This window comes from Diorhabda sublineata, chromosome 10 (assembly GCF_026230105.1).
Source record: "Diorhabda sublineata isolate icDioSubl1.1 chromosome 10, icDioSubl1.1, whole genome shotgun sequence".
Taxonomy (NCBI): Eukaryota; Metazoa; Arthropoda; class Insecta; order Coleoptera; family Chrysomelidae; genus Diorhabda; species Diorhabda sublineata.
In genome coordinates this window covers 8,242,786-8,255,272 of record NC_079483.1, presented here as the reverse complement: position 1 = coordinate 8,255,272, position 12,487 = coordinate 8,242,786, and the positions used below count along the sequence as shown (strand labels likewise).

General features: G+C 29.2%; 3 protein-coding genes across 3 annotated transcripts; 1 reads left to right on the top strand and 2 right to left on the bottom strand.

Moving 5' to 3' along the window:
• Window positions 1–50: 50 nt before the first annotated feature.
• LOC130449400 (uncharacterized) lies at window positions 51–2,980 on the top strand. The gene is made up of 3 exons (XM_056787201.1): window positions 51–1,165; window positions 1,941–2,222; window positions 2,279–2,980. The coding sequence occupies exons 1-3, from the start codon at window positions 122–124 to the stop codon at window positions 2,933–2,935; spliced, it is 1,983 nt and encodes a 660-aa protein (XP_056643179.1). The 5' UTR covers window positions 51–121; the 3' UTR covers window positions 2,936–2,980.
• Window positions 2,981–3,787: 807 nt separating this feature from the next.
• Window positions 3,788–4,901, bottom strand: LOC130449399 (uncharacterized). Its single transcript, XM_056787200.1, has 5 exons — window positions 4,755–4,901; window positions 4,635–4,701; window positions 4,340–4,579; window positions 4,178–4,283; window positions 3,788–4,088 (listed from the first exon to the last, which is right to left on the bottom strand). The coding sequence occupies exons 1-5, from the start codon at window positions 4,783–4,785 to the stop codon at window positions 4,026–4,028; spliced, it is 507 nt and encodes a 168-aa protein (XP_056643178.1). The 5' UTR covers window positions 4,786–4,901; the 3' UTR covers window positions 3,788–4,025.
• Window positions 4,902–5,246: 345 nt separating this feature from the next.
• LOC130449398 (WW domain-binding protein 2) lies at window positions 5,247–11,156 on the bottom strand. Its single transcript, XM_056787199.1, has 7 exons — window positions 10,963–11,156; window positions 10,736–10,910; window positions 10,517–10,676; window positions 9,259–9,354; window positions 8,928–9,191; window positions 6,322–6,407; window positions 5,247–6,157 (listed from the first exon to the last, which is right to left on the bottom strand). The coding sequence occupies exons 1-7, from the start codon at window positions 11,016–11,018 to the stop codon at window positions 6,110–6,112; spliced, it is 885 nt and encodes a 294-aa protein (XP_056643177.1). The 5' UTR covers window positions 11,019–11,156; the 3' UTR covers window positions 5,247–6,109.
• Window positions 11,157–12,487: the final 1,331 nt, after the last annotated feature.

Below are 12,487 nucleotides of genomic sequence, written 5' to 3'. Positions count from 1 at the left end.
TACGTTAATTTAAAGGAGCTGAGATCAAAAGGAAAACATAAAAGAAGAACGGTTTGATTTGACATTTAACACTTTTGAAACTTGTTATTAGTTGTAATTGTTTTTATTTTTGTTTTAAACGATGGATTCGTTTCTCGAACCCTCTATAAGTATCCCAGAACCAACGCCAATAGATAAATACATATTTAGACCAGTTGTTCCTGAAGTTTCTATGATTAGCAATACAAAAACAAATTTAGACGAATTGTCTTCCCAAGAAAATATTTTACAAATGAAACGATTCGATACTTCAACTACGGATAATGCCATTCCCGTAGGTTATAGAACGTTACAAGCTCAATTCGCCAAGAAACAAGTAAGATTTGAAAGTCCTACATCGCAAATTAACACACACAAACCCCTATCTTCCGATAATAGAGAAACTATAGCTTCTAGTTATCAAAATTTTAGTGCAATTCGTAAACAGGTCCCTCCTAATAATCCAAAACCTTTCGAACAAATTTATATGGCAAATATACCAGATAGAAAATTAGATTTAAGTTTAATAGATTTACCTAAAAGGAAATTAAATGTAGTAGAAAAATCACACAATTCTGATAATAATGAAGTTAGTAAAAATGTAGATTTATTAGGGACGGATAATGAGGTATCTTCTAGTACTACAGAAAATAAAGAGAACAAAACACCTAAAACGTATCAAGATTATTTACAACTTCAAAAAAAAATTATTTCAAAAAGAAAAATGCATAATGATTCTGTAACTGATATATTCAATTATAAAAGAAATCAAAACTGTGATATACCAAAAGTATATACTGAAAATGGAACTATATCTGATGTACAACAAAAGTATGATAAAGTATTTAATGTAATTGATGACAATCAGTTACAAAAATCGGAAGTATCAAACCCAATTTACAATACATCAGTTCAAACTTGGCTTTCACGCAATCCACAATCAGAAACATCCCATTTGCAATCCTCAAACCCTCAAGTTACTAAATCTATTATCAAACAAAAATGTGACATGGAAACGCAAACGTGCCCTAGTGATGTAACAGATGACAAAGCTTTGGAAACCAAGAAGTATAGTGAACCCAATACCAGTGATTTACTCAAAATTATCGCCCAACAAAATGAGCAGCTTCTAATTCTACAAAAACAGGTACGGTTATTCCATTTTTCAATTTATTAACTTAGATTTTTCATTTAAATTCCTGTTTTTTTATAAATAAATTATATAAACCCGCTTTAAAAACAAAAATTAAAAAAATCATTAAAATTGGTAAGTTTTTCAATTTCTAGAGTCAAAAACGAGGGGACTACGTAAGTATAACATTACCATAAAAGTATTATCTACTCTTTTTCCATTGAATTCAAATTTTTATATCAAACTGGATTTTAATGTTTCCAAAAGTAGTTTTTAGTAAAATTTGAAGTAACAAACACAAATATTAGCCTATAAGATGTAAATTCAAGGTTAGGTTGAAGGAAGGTCATTTCCACTATATATATTGTAGTTTTTGCACTCCCCTGGTAATGGAAATTGTTTATATCTATTTCCATAGAAATTTTTTGTCAAAAAGTAGGTGTATCCACTGTTTCAAATATAATTTAAAAATGTATTTTGACGCGGTACTTCCTATTTTTATCAATATTTTCTTGTTAATATTTTTGGTAAACTTTATTTTTAAAACTAATTTTCAATCACAAAACTCGTAAAATCATGAAGATTTAGCAATAAAAACATATTTAGAGTTATACTCTCCTTTTCATAAAACTCCATTTGTCATTTATAAATAATTATAATTATAAGGGGTGATCAAAAAGTATAGTATATTATTATATAGCAAAACAAAGTAAAAAGTTAAAGCAAAGTATGTAACTGATATAAGAATTCATACATCATATTTTTTGATCAATTTTAAATCCCTAATTAGGTAGCGTTGCTATTGGAGCGCGATAGAAATTATACGAAACCAATAGAAGCGCCAATCGAAGATAGAAAAGTACCAGAAACGAAAACGTGTACTACGAATTCCACTCCTCAAAAAAAACATTTCAGACAAGAGAATATGATAACCAGACAATCCAGTATATTCCAGGATAACCAAAGGAAATGGGGGATGTCGAAATTTTCCATAAATTTAACCACTAGTTTCGATATGCCCATTAGATCCCAACAAAAACAGAATTTTTTCAATAACGAACCGCAAATACAGGTAAGATCCAATGTGGATCATTTATATACAGGGTGTTGATTACAATGTTATTTCAGGAAATAACCGAGTCGGATACGTCGAGAAAAAACGACAATCACCTCGAACAATCTCTACATTTACAAGAACCTGTGAATGTAAGGGAGCAATGTCCAAGTCCTCAACCCAGCATTAATATAAACATGAACGATTACGAAAGTTCGGATGAAGAATCGTCTTCGGAAATCGGCGCTTCTTTCTATAACAATCTCATGGGGCAGGTTAACAGCATATTGAAGAAAGCGCATTTGAAAAATGAAAAAGTGCCTGAAGATGAAACTTTGGATAAAGTTAAGGAAGCTACATTGAAACATTTAAAGAATTTAGGTATCACTGTCGACGATAGAACAGATTTTGTTAGAAATAATGGAAATTACAGTCCTTCGGAAATCAGTCTTACAGTGAAGCAATTATTGATGAAATATCTACCGAAAGATCAAGGAAAACAGCAAGAAAAGGGATTTCCAGGAATTTCTGAAGGGATACTAGAAGCTAGACCGGAATTTTCTATGGCTAGTTTGGAATATATGAAAAAATATAATTTGATAGCTTCCAAAGGAACAGTTCCCGATATTATTAATCAGAAAAATATTGAACGAAATGGTTATAATAATCAAGAGCAGAATAGGAGAATACTTGATTTGACGGCTTTGAAAATGCAACCAAAACTTTTATAATAATAAAAATGTTATATTTATATTTTTAATAAAAATCTATAATTATTTTTGTAATTATATTTTTTATCCTCATTTCCATGCAAATAGCATCGAGAAAACTTTTTAGATGAAACGTAGGGGAAGTTTATAATGAAAATAACAAATAACGACAACCTGAAAATTCATTAATTATTAGAAGCACTTTCCACTTCGCATCTCCTCAACAAACTATTGAAATATTGGAACGAGGTTAGATAAGTGTTATTCTTTTTTTCTAATTTATCCTTTACTTATATAAGTATGCAGCTACTCAATTTACTATTGTTCTGAACGTACTCGAGTTTGGCTAACTGATCTCAATCATGTTATTCGTTACGACAATTTGCAAATAAGGTTCGTAGAGGATCTTCTCGATCTAAGCGTGACGTCATCTGTTGAAAGGTGACAGACGAGAATATGGCAATGACACAGTTTTTACCCTTTGTTTTCACTACCACTACATCAATACTCACATTTACATTGTCTGACGCGCGCTTTGATTTCTTATATCAAAAATCAAGACAACTTTCCTCAACCACCCTACTTTCAAAGTCTGGCAACATTTTTTAAACCGTTAATAACACCAAGAAAAATTTCTACGTTGTAGGGGAGTTTATCGTCGTTTGCGTAAGCGGTTTCAAATTATTATCTCGTTAATTTAAAACATATGTCATTGTTTAATAGACAATATCAAGTTTTTTTGTGTAACTATATAAATTTAAATTCTAATAAATATTTATAAGTTTATATTTCCACTTCTTTTTTTTTCATATACTTGACTTAACGTGATGGGCGATAGCTACTTGTTACAAAAAGAGATGAATAACAACAAGGTCCACAACATCCAACTTGTTTATTTTTGAACAGAACCATAACAATTTATTTAGCTCTTTAATTTTATAAAAACTATAAATAGTTTTAAAAATACATTTTTTTCAGTATATATATAATTTAACATGAAAAAATAGTAAACAATTCAAAAATATATGTTTTTATCTTAAATAACTAACAGTTCAGTCTTATTAACATTGATTTTCATTTAAAACAAAATTTAATAATCAACATTATTGATTTAACATTCTGATATTAAACTGAAAAAACTTTCTCTTGAAGTTCCTTTTGTTGATCGATGTGCCTAGAAATTTAGTACATTGCATACAAGAAAATTGAGAAAATATCATTAATTTACGAAAAAAAAACAAGGAAAATTAAAATATTTCTCACCGAATAAAAACTATTTAGAGACTCAGAGCTATCACAGGATCTAATTTCGTCTTTAGGATTTGAAGAAACATCAGTGTCTTTAAATTTCAATATTAATTGATCAAAACTAAAATGAAAATTACAAATTAACCAAATTTGTGCATAAAATCAAACAGAAATCACCTTTTTGAACCATCTAACGAGTCAACTAAATCGGATTCGTTTCTTTTTTCATCTTTTAAATTATAGAATGGTAAATGCTTTGAAGTGAACGTATTTTCAGGCTCTGTATGACTAGATAACCTTCTAAATATGTTCAAATTATACGTGGAAGTCGTTGTTATTTCCTTTTTTACGTTATTTTTTGTTGAATCTTTTTCATCTACTATATATAAGCGATTATCTTTTTTCTTACTACCAAAACTAAAAACTCGTAAAAAGTGAAATGCGCGTTTTTTATTTGATTAAAATCACTCACCAAATACAGAAAACTATGAATAATATCAATATAATTAAGCTAACTACAGCTATCATCAAACTTATCCCTAAAATCACATTAAATAAAGCAAAATTGATTATACAATGTAATTTTACTTACAAGATTGCATCCAAAATACTGTAACCACCATTTTATTATAATTTTGATAGTTATTTTAATATAATTTCAATTTTCAAAATAAGTTTTTATAACTTTTAAAAATAATTTGACGTATAACAGCCAGTTTCTTTTCTTCTTTTTTAACATGCTTAACATATAATAAACCAAAATCACAAAACTATTAAACCATAGATAAACGAAAAATTAATTTATAAAAACTATTATGTCAAAATTGTTGTAATTTAATTATTAAAATAGTATTTTCCTAACTAATTTCGATTTTGAGTATCATTTTCAATTATAAAAATCATTTTTATTTTCATATAATTTCATTCTACAAAGCAAACCTTTGTAAATAATGTGAAGTATGACAGTTAATTTTATCTTCCAGCATTCTTCTTCTATTTAATACTATAAGTATTTGATCTACTCAATATATTATAACGTTTCTACTTGAAAATTTTCCTTTTTCTGGAATGAAAAAAACAACAGTTTTTATCAACAAAAATATATTTAACATAAGCTTATATTTTGTATACATATAGATACATGAAATAAGTTCAATATACAATACTTTTATTCTATTAAATGCTTTTCTTAACACAAGTAATAATTACATTAAATTTTGTGATGAGCGAAACCAAAAAGTTTTTCGTTCACTTTGCTTTCGATAAAACCCGCTATGAAATACATTAATCACGAGGTGAAATCTTAAGGATGCCACACACGATCAGGATCAGTTCTAGCTAAAAGAAATCCATTCAGAAACTGAACAATACCGGAAAATTCTGCAGGATAAGATAAACAAACTTTGCTCTCCAATTTTGTTGTTTTATATGAAAATTTAATAGAAGCAAAACGAGATCTTAAGGCTGCCACACACGATCAGGTCTGGTTCTAGCTAGAATTAATGAGGAAAAAACTATTTGGAGTCTATATAAGACTAGGAAAAGCTGTAGGATGAAATGAACAACAGTAAGAAAGAAAGTGAGATTTTAAGGCAGTCACACACGACCAGGTCCGATTTTCGCTAGAAGAAATGGGAAAAAAAATATTTGGAAGATGTACAAAATCTGAAAAAACATTAGAATAAGATGACCAAACTCTAATTTCTGATTATGTTGTTTTATATAAGAAATACAGCAGGAAAAAACGATCAGGACCGGTTTTAGCTTATGATATGAAAAGATAGAAAATTACGTAAAACGAATTTCAATGCGGGTTTTACCCTACCAGCATCGTAATAAAAGTGAAAAGTACTAAATATTTTAGGTTATAAATCTAAATTAGGAAAACTATTAAAAATTAAACGATTATAGATATATTTGCAAAGCTTTCGCTGTATTTTTTCAATTTTATTCATTCTTTTTGTTGGTAGCTTGGTTGTAGGTTGGTGGATTTTCCTGAAATACGAAAATTAATATAACTAACCTCTAAATTAACAACCAGATATAATTCAAATAATAAACACAAGAAATTTTTATTTATATTATCAAAAAGATCTCTGTTAGTTTTATTTCGAACTAATTCTACACTGAAATAACTAAACGATTGTGTTGAAACTTACGTAATAAGCTGGAGGTGGTACATAAGCCATTTGAGGCCTGTTTGGATCGTAATAAGCTGATTGAGCAGCTTCGTGAGCCTTAGCATCTGTAAAAATAAAATAGAAATGAAACGTCGAAGAAAGATACGAGGGATGAAATATTTTTAAAAAGAAGACAAAACAAGCAGCGATAAAAGAAAATATACAAAAGAAAGAACTGAACAGCACGAATGAGATTGAATAAGTTAAAAAGAATAATGGAGACTAGACACCATTAGAAAATTTGAAAGAAACCAAAAAAAAAAGGCTAAATGAAGAAAGTGGAAATAAAAAGAGATATAAAATTGAAAGGAATTAATGAAGATGTCAAGAACAGCAAAAGGAAGGAGTTCAAAAAGTACTGAAACATAGAAAAAGAAGAAGGAAATAAAAAGAAAGATATAAACCCAAATAAGAACCAATAATTGACGAAAATAGTAAGAATATACTATAAGAATAGAGCGAAATAGATAAAGAAGAATAATTAAGACTGGAAACACCATTAAAAACGAAGAAGAAGGCGAAGAAAGACTACATGAAGAAACTTCAAGCGAAAATAGATGAAACTGTAGAAGAAATTGATGATGATACCAAAAGGCAGAAGACGGTGAATGAAATGGGGCACAGAAAAGACTAGAACGTTCATTTAACATAGAAAATATTAAAAAAAGTGGAAAAACAAAAATAGAATAAGTAAACAACCGAATTACTATTAAAATACTATAAAAATGGAGTTAGATAGTTCAACAACAACAATGGAGGCTCAAAACACCATTAATAACGAAGAAAGACTAAACAAAGAAACTACAAAAGTGCAAAAAGGACAAGAAGACCCATCCGATTTAACAACAGTATAAAAACAATGAAATTAATGATAAAAAAGTGAGTAAATTGAAACAATAACTGATAATGCATAAAAAATTGAGATATATATTATACCACTAAACATACACCCTGTATACTAATCAATCAACACTAAATAAAAACAATTAATGTAGAAGCGAATTTATTCTCTAAGAAATTTTTTTTTGTATATAATTCAGCCTTGTCTTCTGTAGGGATAATACCAACGACGACCGTTTATATTTCTAGCTTGAGATTGGTGATAACTTCTATATTGATAAGGTTGGCTACGGTACTGATAAGGTTGGCTACGGTACTGATAAGGTTGACTACTGTACTGATAAGCCCGAGCCTGGTAAGGTTGCACACCAACATTCAAGTCAGTAGCACCTCCCGTATAGGGTACCATGGCTCCTAAAAAAATTCAAACGGAAATGGAAACGCACAATTTTCGATAATAATCGCGTTCCACTCGTATTTTGGCTCTAGAAAAATCATCCGATTTCAATGAATTTCTTTAATCTTGAGTTGTACGAGAAAATGAAAAATTTCTGGGTAATAGTTTTTTCTTTAGACTTAAAAAATTATCACTAAATCCAATGAATACGTTGTTGACTGTTTATAAGTTCTTCGTATATACTCGACATGAAAAATAATCATACAAACCTACCGTGTAAATGAACTACTAAGGATCATAGATAAATATTAAGATGTGTGTGTGTTTGTAAAAACACATTGTAAAAGTTCTACATTTAATTCGATGTTTTTAACAAGAACATGACCACGATGATAAAAAAAAAGAAGAATCTAATGACAAGTATGAATCATTAAACGAAATAAATTTGGTTTCAATTAAGATTGAATAAAAAAGTGAATTTTAAAGCAAGTATTATTCAATTTTTGTTTTAATCTTTCGTGTTATTTAGATTTATATAATTAAGTATTAGAATGAAATTTTGTTAATTTTTTTCATACCAAATATATTCGAACTTGACAAGATGGATACGAGGGTTGTATAACAAGTTTCCGACCAATTTAATCGTAAAAAATTAAAAAGAAAATATTTTCGAATGATTTTTTTTACAAAACGTTCGTTTTGTCGTGTAGATTAACAAAAAAAATTAATAAATCTCGTCAGACGCTACATAAAAAAGTTGTTCGCAATTATATGGAAAAAAGTGAGATTATGATTAGGGCTGGGCAATTATCAAAAAAAACATAATCGATTATTTTCGATTAATTAAAAATAATCGATTTATCGAAAATATACAATTTTCGATTATTCGAAAATAGGAAATGAAGCTTCAAAAGAACGATTGTGGTTTAATTCCTACAAAAAAGAAGATAAAGAGCGAGTACACCACTAGGAACGTACAGAAGACATTGTGGTTTGATTCCCAATAAAAACAAACCAAATAATGAACCTACAGAAGATATTTGGAAGTAAGATTCTGATATTGAATTATGTTGAAATAATTATTCAGAAAATAAAATCACCCGATTAATCGATTATGTTGCCCATCCCTAGTTATGATAACATTTAAGTCATAAAACCTTTCGAAACCTTCGATTTTTCTCTATTTTTTACCATTAAAAACGAAAATTTTCGAAAAAAAATTCATTTCGAGCCAAAAAACGAGACACCGTAAAATTTATACAAGGTTAATACGAAATGTACCGGCGCTTTTAAAATTCCACACAATGACAAGTGACAATTAGTTTGACTTATTTCAAATATGACTTACCGGCTGCGTTTGTGAACTGCGGCTGTTGGAAACCCCCGGCACCTTGGTTATAACCAGAGGAACCGCTAGCGGTACCCGGATAAGAAGGCGGTCCCCCTTGCGGATACCCCCCGAATCCCCCGGCACCTTGCGGCGGTCCGTACCCGTTCGCCTGGTAACCGGGTACTATTCCCGGGTACGGAGGCGGCGCGTCGGTCATAAAGACACCGTCCGAAGGCGGTTGTTGCGGAAATACGTTAGTAGGTGGCGTCCAACCGTAATAACCTGATATAACAACAAAAAAAAATAACAATTTTTTACGAACGTATTTAAAAAGAAAAAATGTAATCACCTTGTGGTGGGGGAGCGTACGCGGGCGGCGGGGCGGCGTACCATTGCGTTTGAGGGGGAACGTACGGCGGCGGGGCCTGCATACCTCCTCTGGACGCTAGAAATAATGAAAGGAGACTTTTGAATCGGGTAAATTCATTTGGAAATGAAACGCTCGTTACATACCATCTCCGGATATATCAGAGTTTATAGCTGCGATTAATATGAATAAAAAAAGATATTAATGTACAATACGGAGAAAAATACCTAAATATTGGATAGCGTGTTGTTAAAAGAACGAAAAAAAAAACATAGAAATGTACGTCAAACGATATTTTTGAGAAATAGTACAAGAAATATTTTTTTGAGACAACCTGTATAATATACTAGTAAAAAAAAGTAAGATACGATATGATTTTGACTCCATAACGATCAAAATTTTCAATTTTATACAGATTGTCACGAATTTAATCATCAAAATGCGTTTATTTTCTTTTAAAAATAAAACTAATGCGGAATCAGTTAAAATTTCAATTCATTTGATTGAAATTTTATAAAAAACACGATATCATGAAGTAACACTCATTTTGATACACAAGTATGATTAAAAAGGATCAAATCTTCCAAAAAGGATTCAAATAAATGAAAAAATCACGTAGGAATTTTGAAAAATAAAAAGAATTGTATGCCAAACAATATTTTCGATAAATGGTACAAGAAATATTTTTTGGAGACATCCTGTATCATATACTGATAACACAAGCTTAATACGATACGATTTTGCCTCTATAACGATCAAAATTTTCAATTTTATACAGATTGTCACGAATTTAATCACCAAAATCGAGTAGGAATGTTGAAAAATGAAAAGAAATGTATGTCATACAATATTTTCAATAAATAGTACAAGAAATATTTTTTTGGGACATCCTGTATCTTATACTAGTGAAAAAAGCATAACAAGATATGATTTTGCCTCTATAACGATCAAAATTTTCAATTTTATACAGATTGTCATGAATTTAATCATCAAAATGCGTTTATCACATTTCAAAAACAAAACACTTAAAATTATAATAATTTTAATAAATGTTCAATAAAAAAACCATAATTGCATGATATAACACTCATATTATACCTAAAGAAAACATAAAAGTATTCAATTATAGCTGATTACTGCTTGTTATATATTTTTCAATTCCCCCTAAACTGAGACTGGACTAATTAAAAAAAAAATGTAGATCAGAGAAAGTGTATTTAAACAAAAAATGAGTACTTACCGAGATGTGCTACCCTAAGCATCGCCTGACCAAATTCAATGGCCCCACCATGTTTAAATGTGATTTTAAATTTGGCTTCGCCAATCCAATTGCCATTCGGTTGTGCTCTAACTTTCCCTTTTATGTAATTGGCACCAAAAACAGGTTGTTCAATATCCACCTGAATATATTATATAACGTACCGTAACAATATAAAATCCGATGTTATAACATTCTTACCTCACTCAGAGTGATGAAGGGAAAGCTAAAACTAAGCATTTCGTCGTTTGAGGATTTGTTTAAAAATATCACTCTGTGTGTGGTTAGATAGATTGAACCTTTTTTGACGCCCTGGAATGGGGTAGTTTGTTGTCCGTTCCATTCTATACCGACGCCGTCAGAATATAACAAAATCCTAAGGAGGTTGGTTAATCGAAAGTATATTACGCATTAATGCAAACACTTACTGTTCTCCGTTATGTATAAGGACTCCGCCGTTTAAATGGGCTGTATTTAACGACATTTTGTTAATATATAATTAGTACTATCTTAAAACACTGATTAATTTTTGTTGTGAAATAATATGTATCGATGTTTTTATGAAAAATGATGTCATAATACAAATGACGTTTAATAGAATTTTAAATTGACATATGTCAATAACGTCATACGTTAATTCTAGAAAGAACCAGATTTTAAATGTAAATTCCAAAGATTATTATAAATTTATTTTATCCAAAGTATTTTAGAAATGATAACGTTTCCTTTCAAATCTATTTTATATTTTTGATGATTATAATTTGATGTAATTTTGTAGCTGATAGTGTAAACAGATAACAGTTCAGAACATCGAGAAACGAATAATCACAATTACGGATACCAATGTAGAAATTAAATATTTTATAATTTTAATAGTTTCCTCCACAATAAAGTAGTTTACATCTCGTATATTTGATAGAAATAACTATAACGTAATTTTCTTTTTATGTTGTTTTAATATTGGAACACGAATTTCATCAAATACGTAGTCTAGGAACGGAACGAATTATCGATGATTACACAACAGTTCCGAGAAATAAATTTATAATTTATATTTTTTATCAACAATACTTTTATGCATACCTTTTTGTTGTTGAAAAATATCAACTATATATAGAATTAAAAATAATACTCTATGATAATACCAAATGGCGTTTGTGACGTAATCACTAAATAAACGTATTGTCGTGTGTGATCTGTGGTTGACAGGAGTAGTAATTCAAAATGACTACTTCCGGTTAATAGTAGTATAAATAAAATATATTTTTTTAATTATTAGTGCAATTATCAAAATGATATTTTGATATTAATATCATGTTTTGAATTGATAAATTTTGAGTTTTTTTATAAATGATAATCACATTTTCAAGTTCTTGGAATATTGAAAAATTAAAAAATGTATGAAAGGTGGAAAGTAATAAATGTAGTTCGATGTTGCCATGTTATATTTTGTTAAAAACTTGGTGAAATTTGACCGTTCATGATTTGATTGCGTTAAAAACTGTTATATTGAGATATGGCAACGATGCTTTAACGGTAGGTCAACTCTAATTTTTTTTTTAAATAATTTTGATAATTAATAACGTACATTTTGTTTCAAATTAAATTTTGAAGTTCTTTTAATATAATTAATTGAAAAAATTAAAAAAAAATTGGAAGTTTGGAAATTAATGAGTTCGACGTTGCCAGTTGTAATATTTTGTTCATTATCTAGTGAAATATTACTTAGATTGCGTATTAGACTGATATTGAGATATGGCAACAATGTTTTAAAGGTTCAATTTTAAAAATTAGGTTGGAAATCACCAAACGAATGTAGTTTGGCGTTGCCAGTTGTAATATTTTGTCTAATATCTAGTGAAATATTACTTCGATTGAGTATTAAACTATTATACTGTAATTAAGTTATGGCAACGCTGTTTTAACGGTCACTAAACTCTGAAATGATTTGAA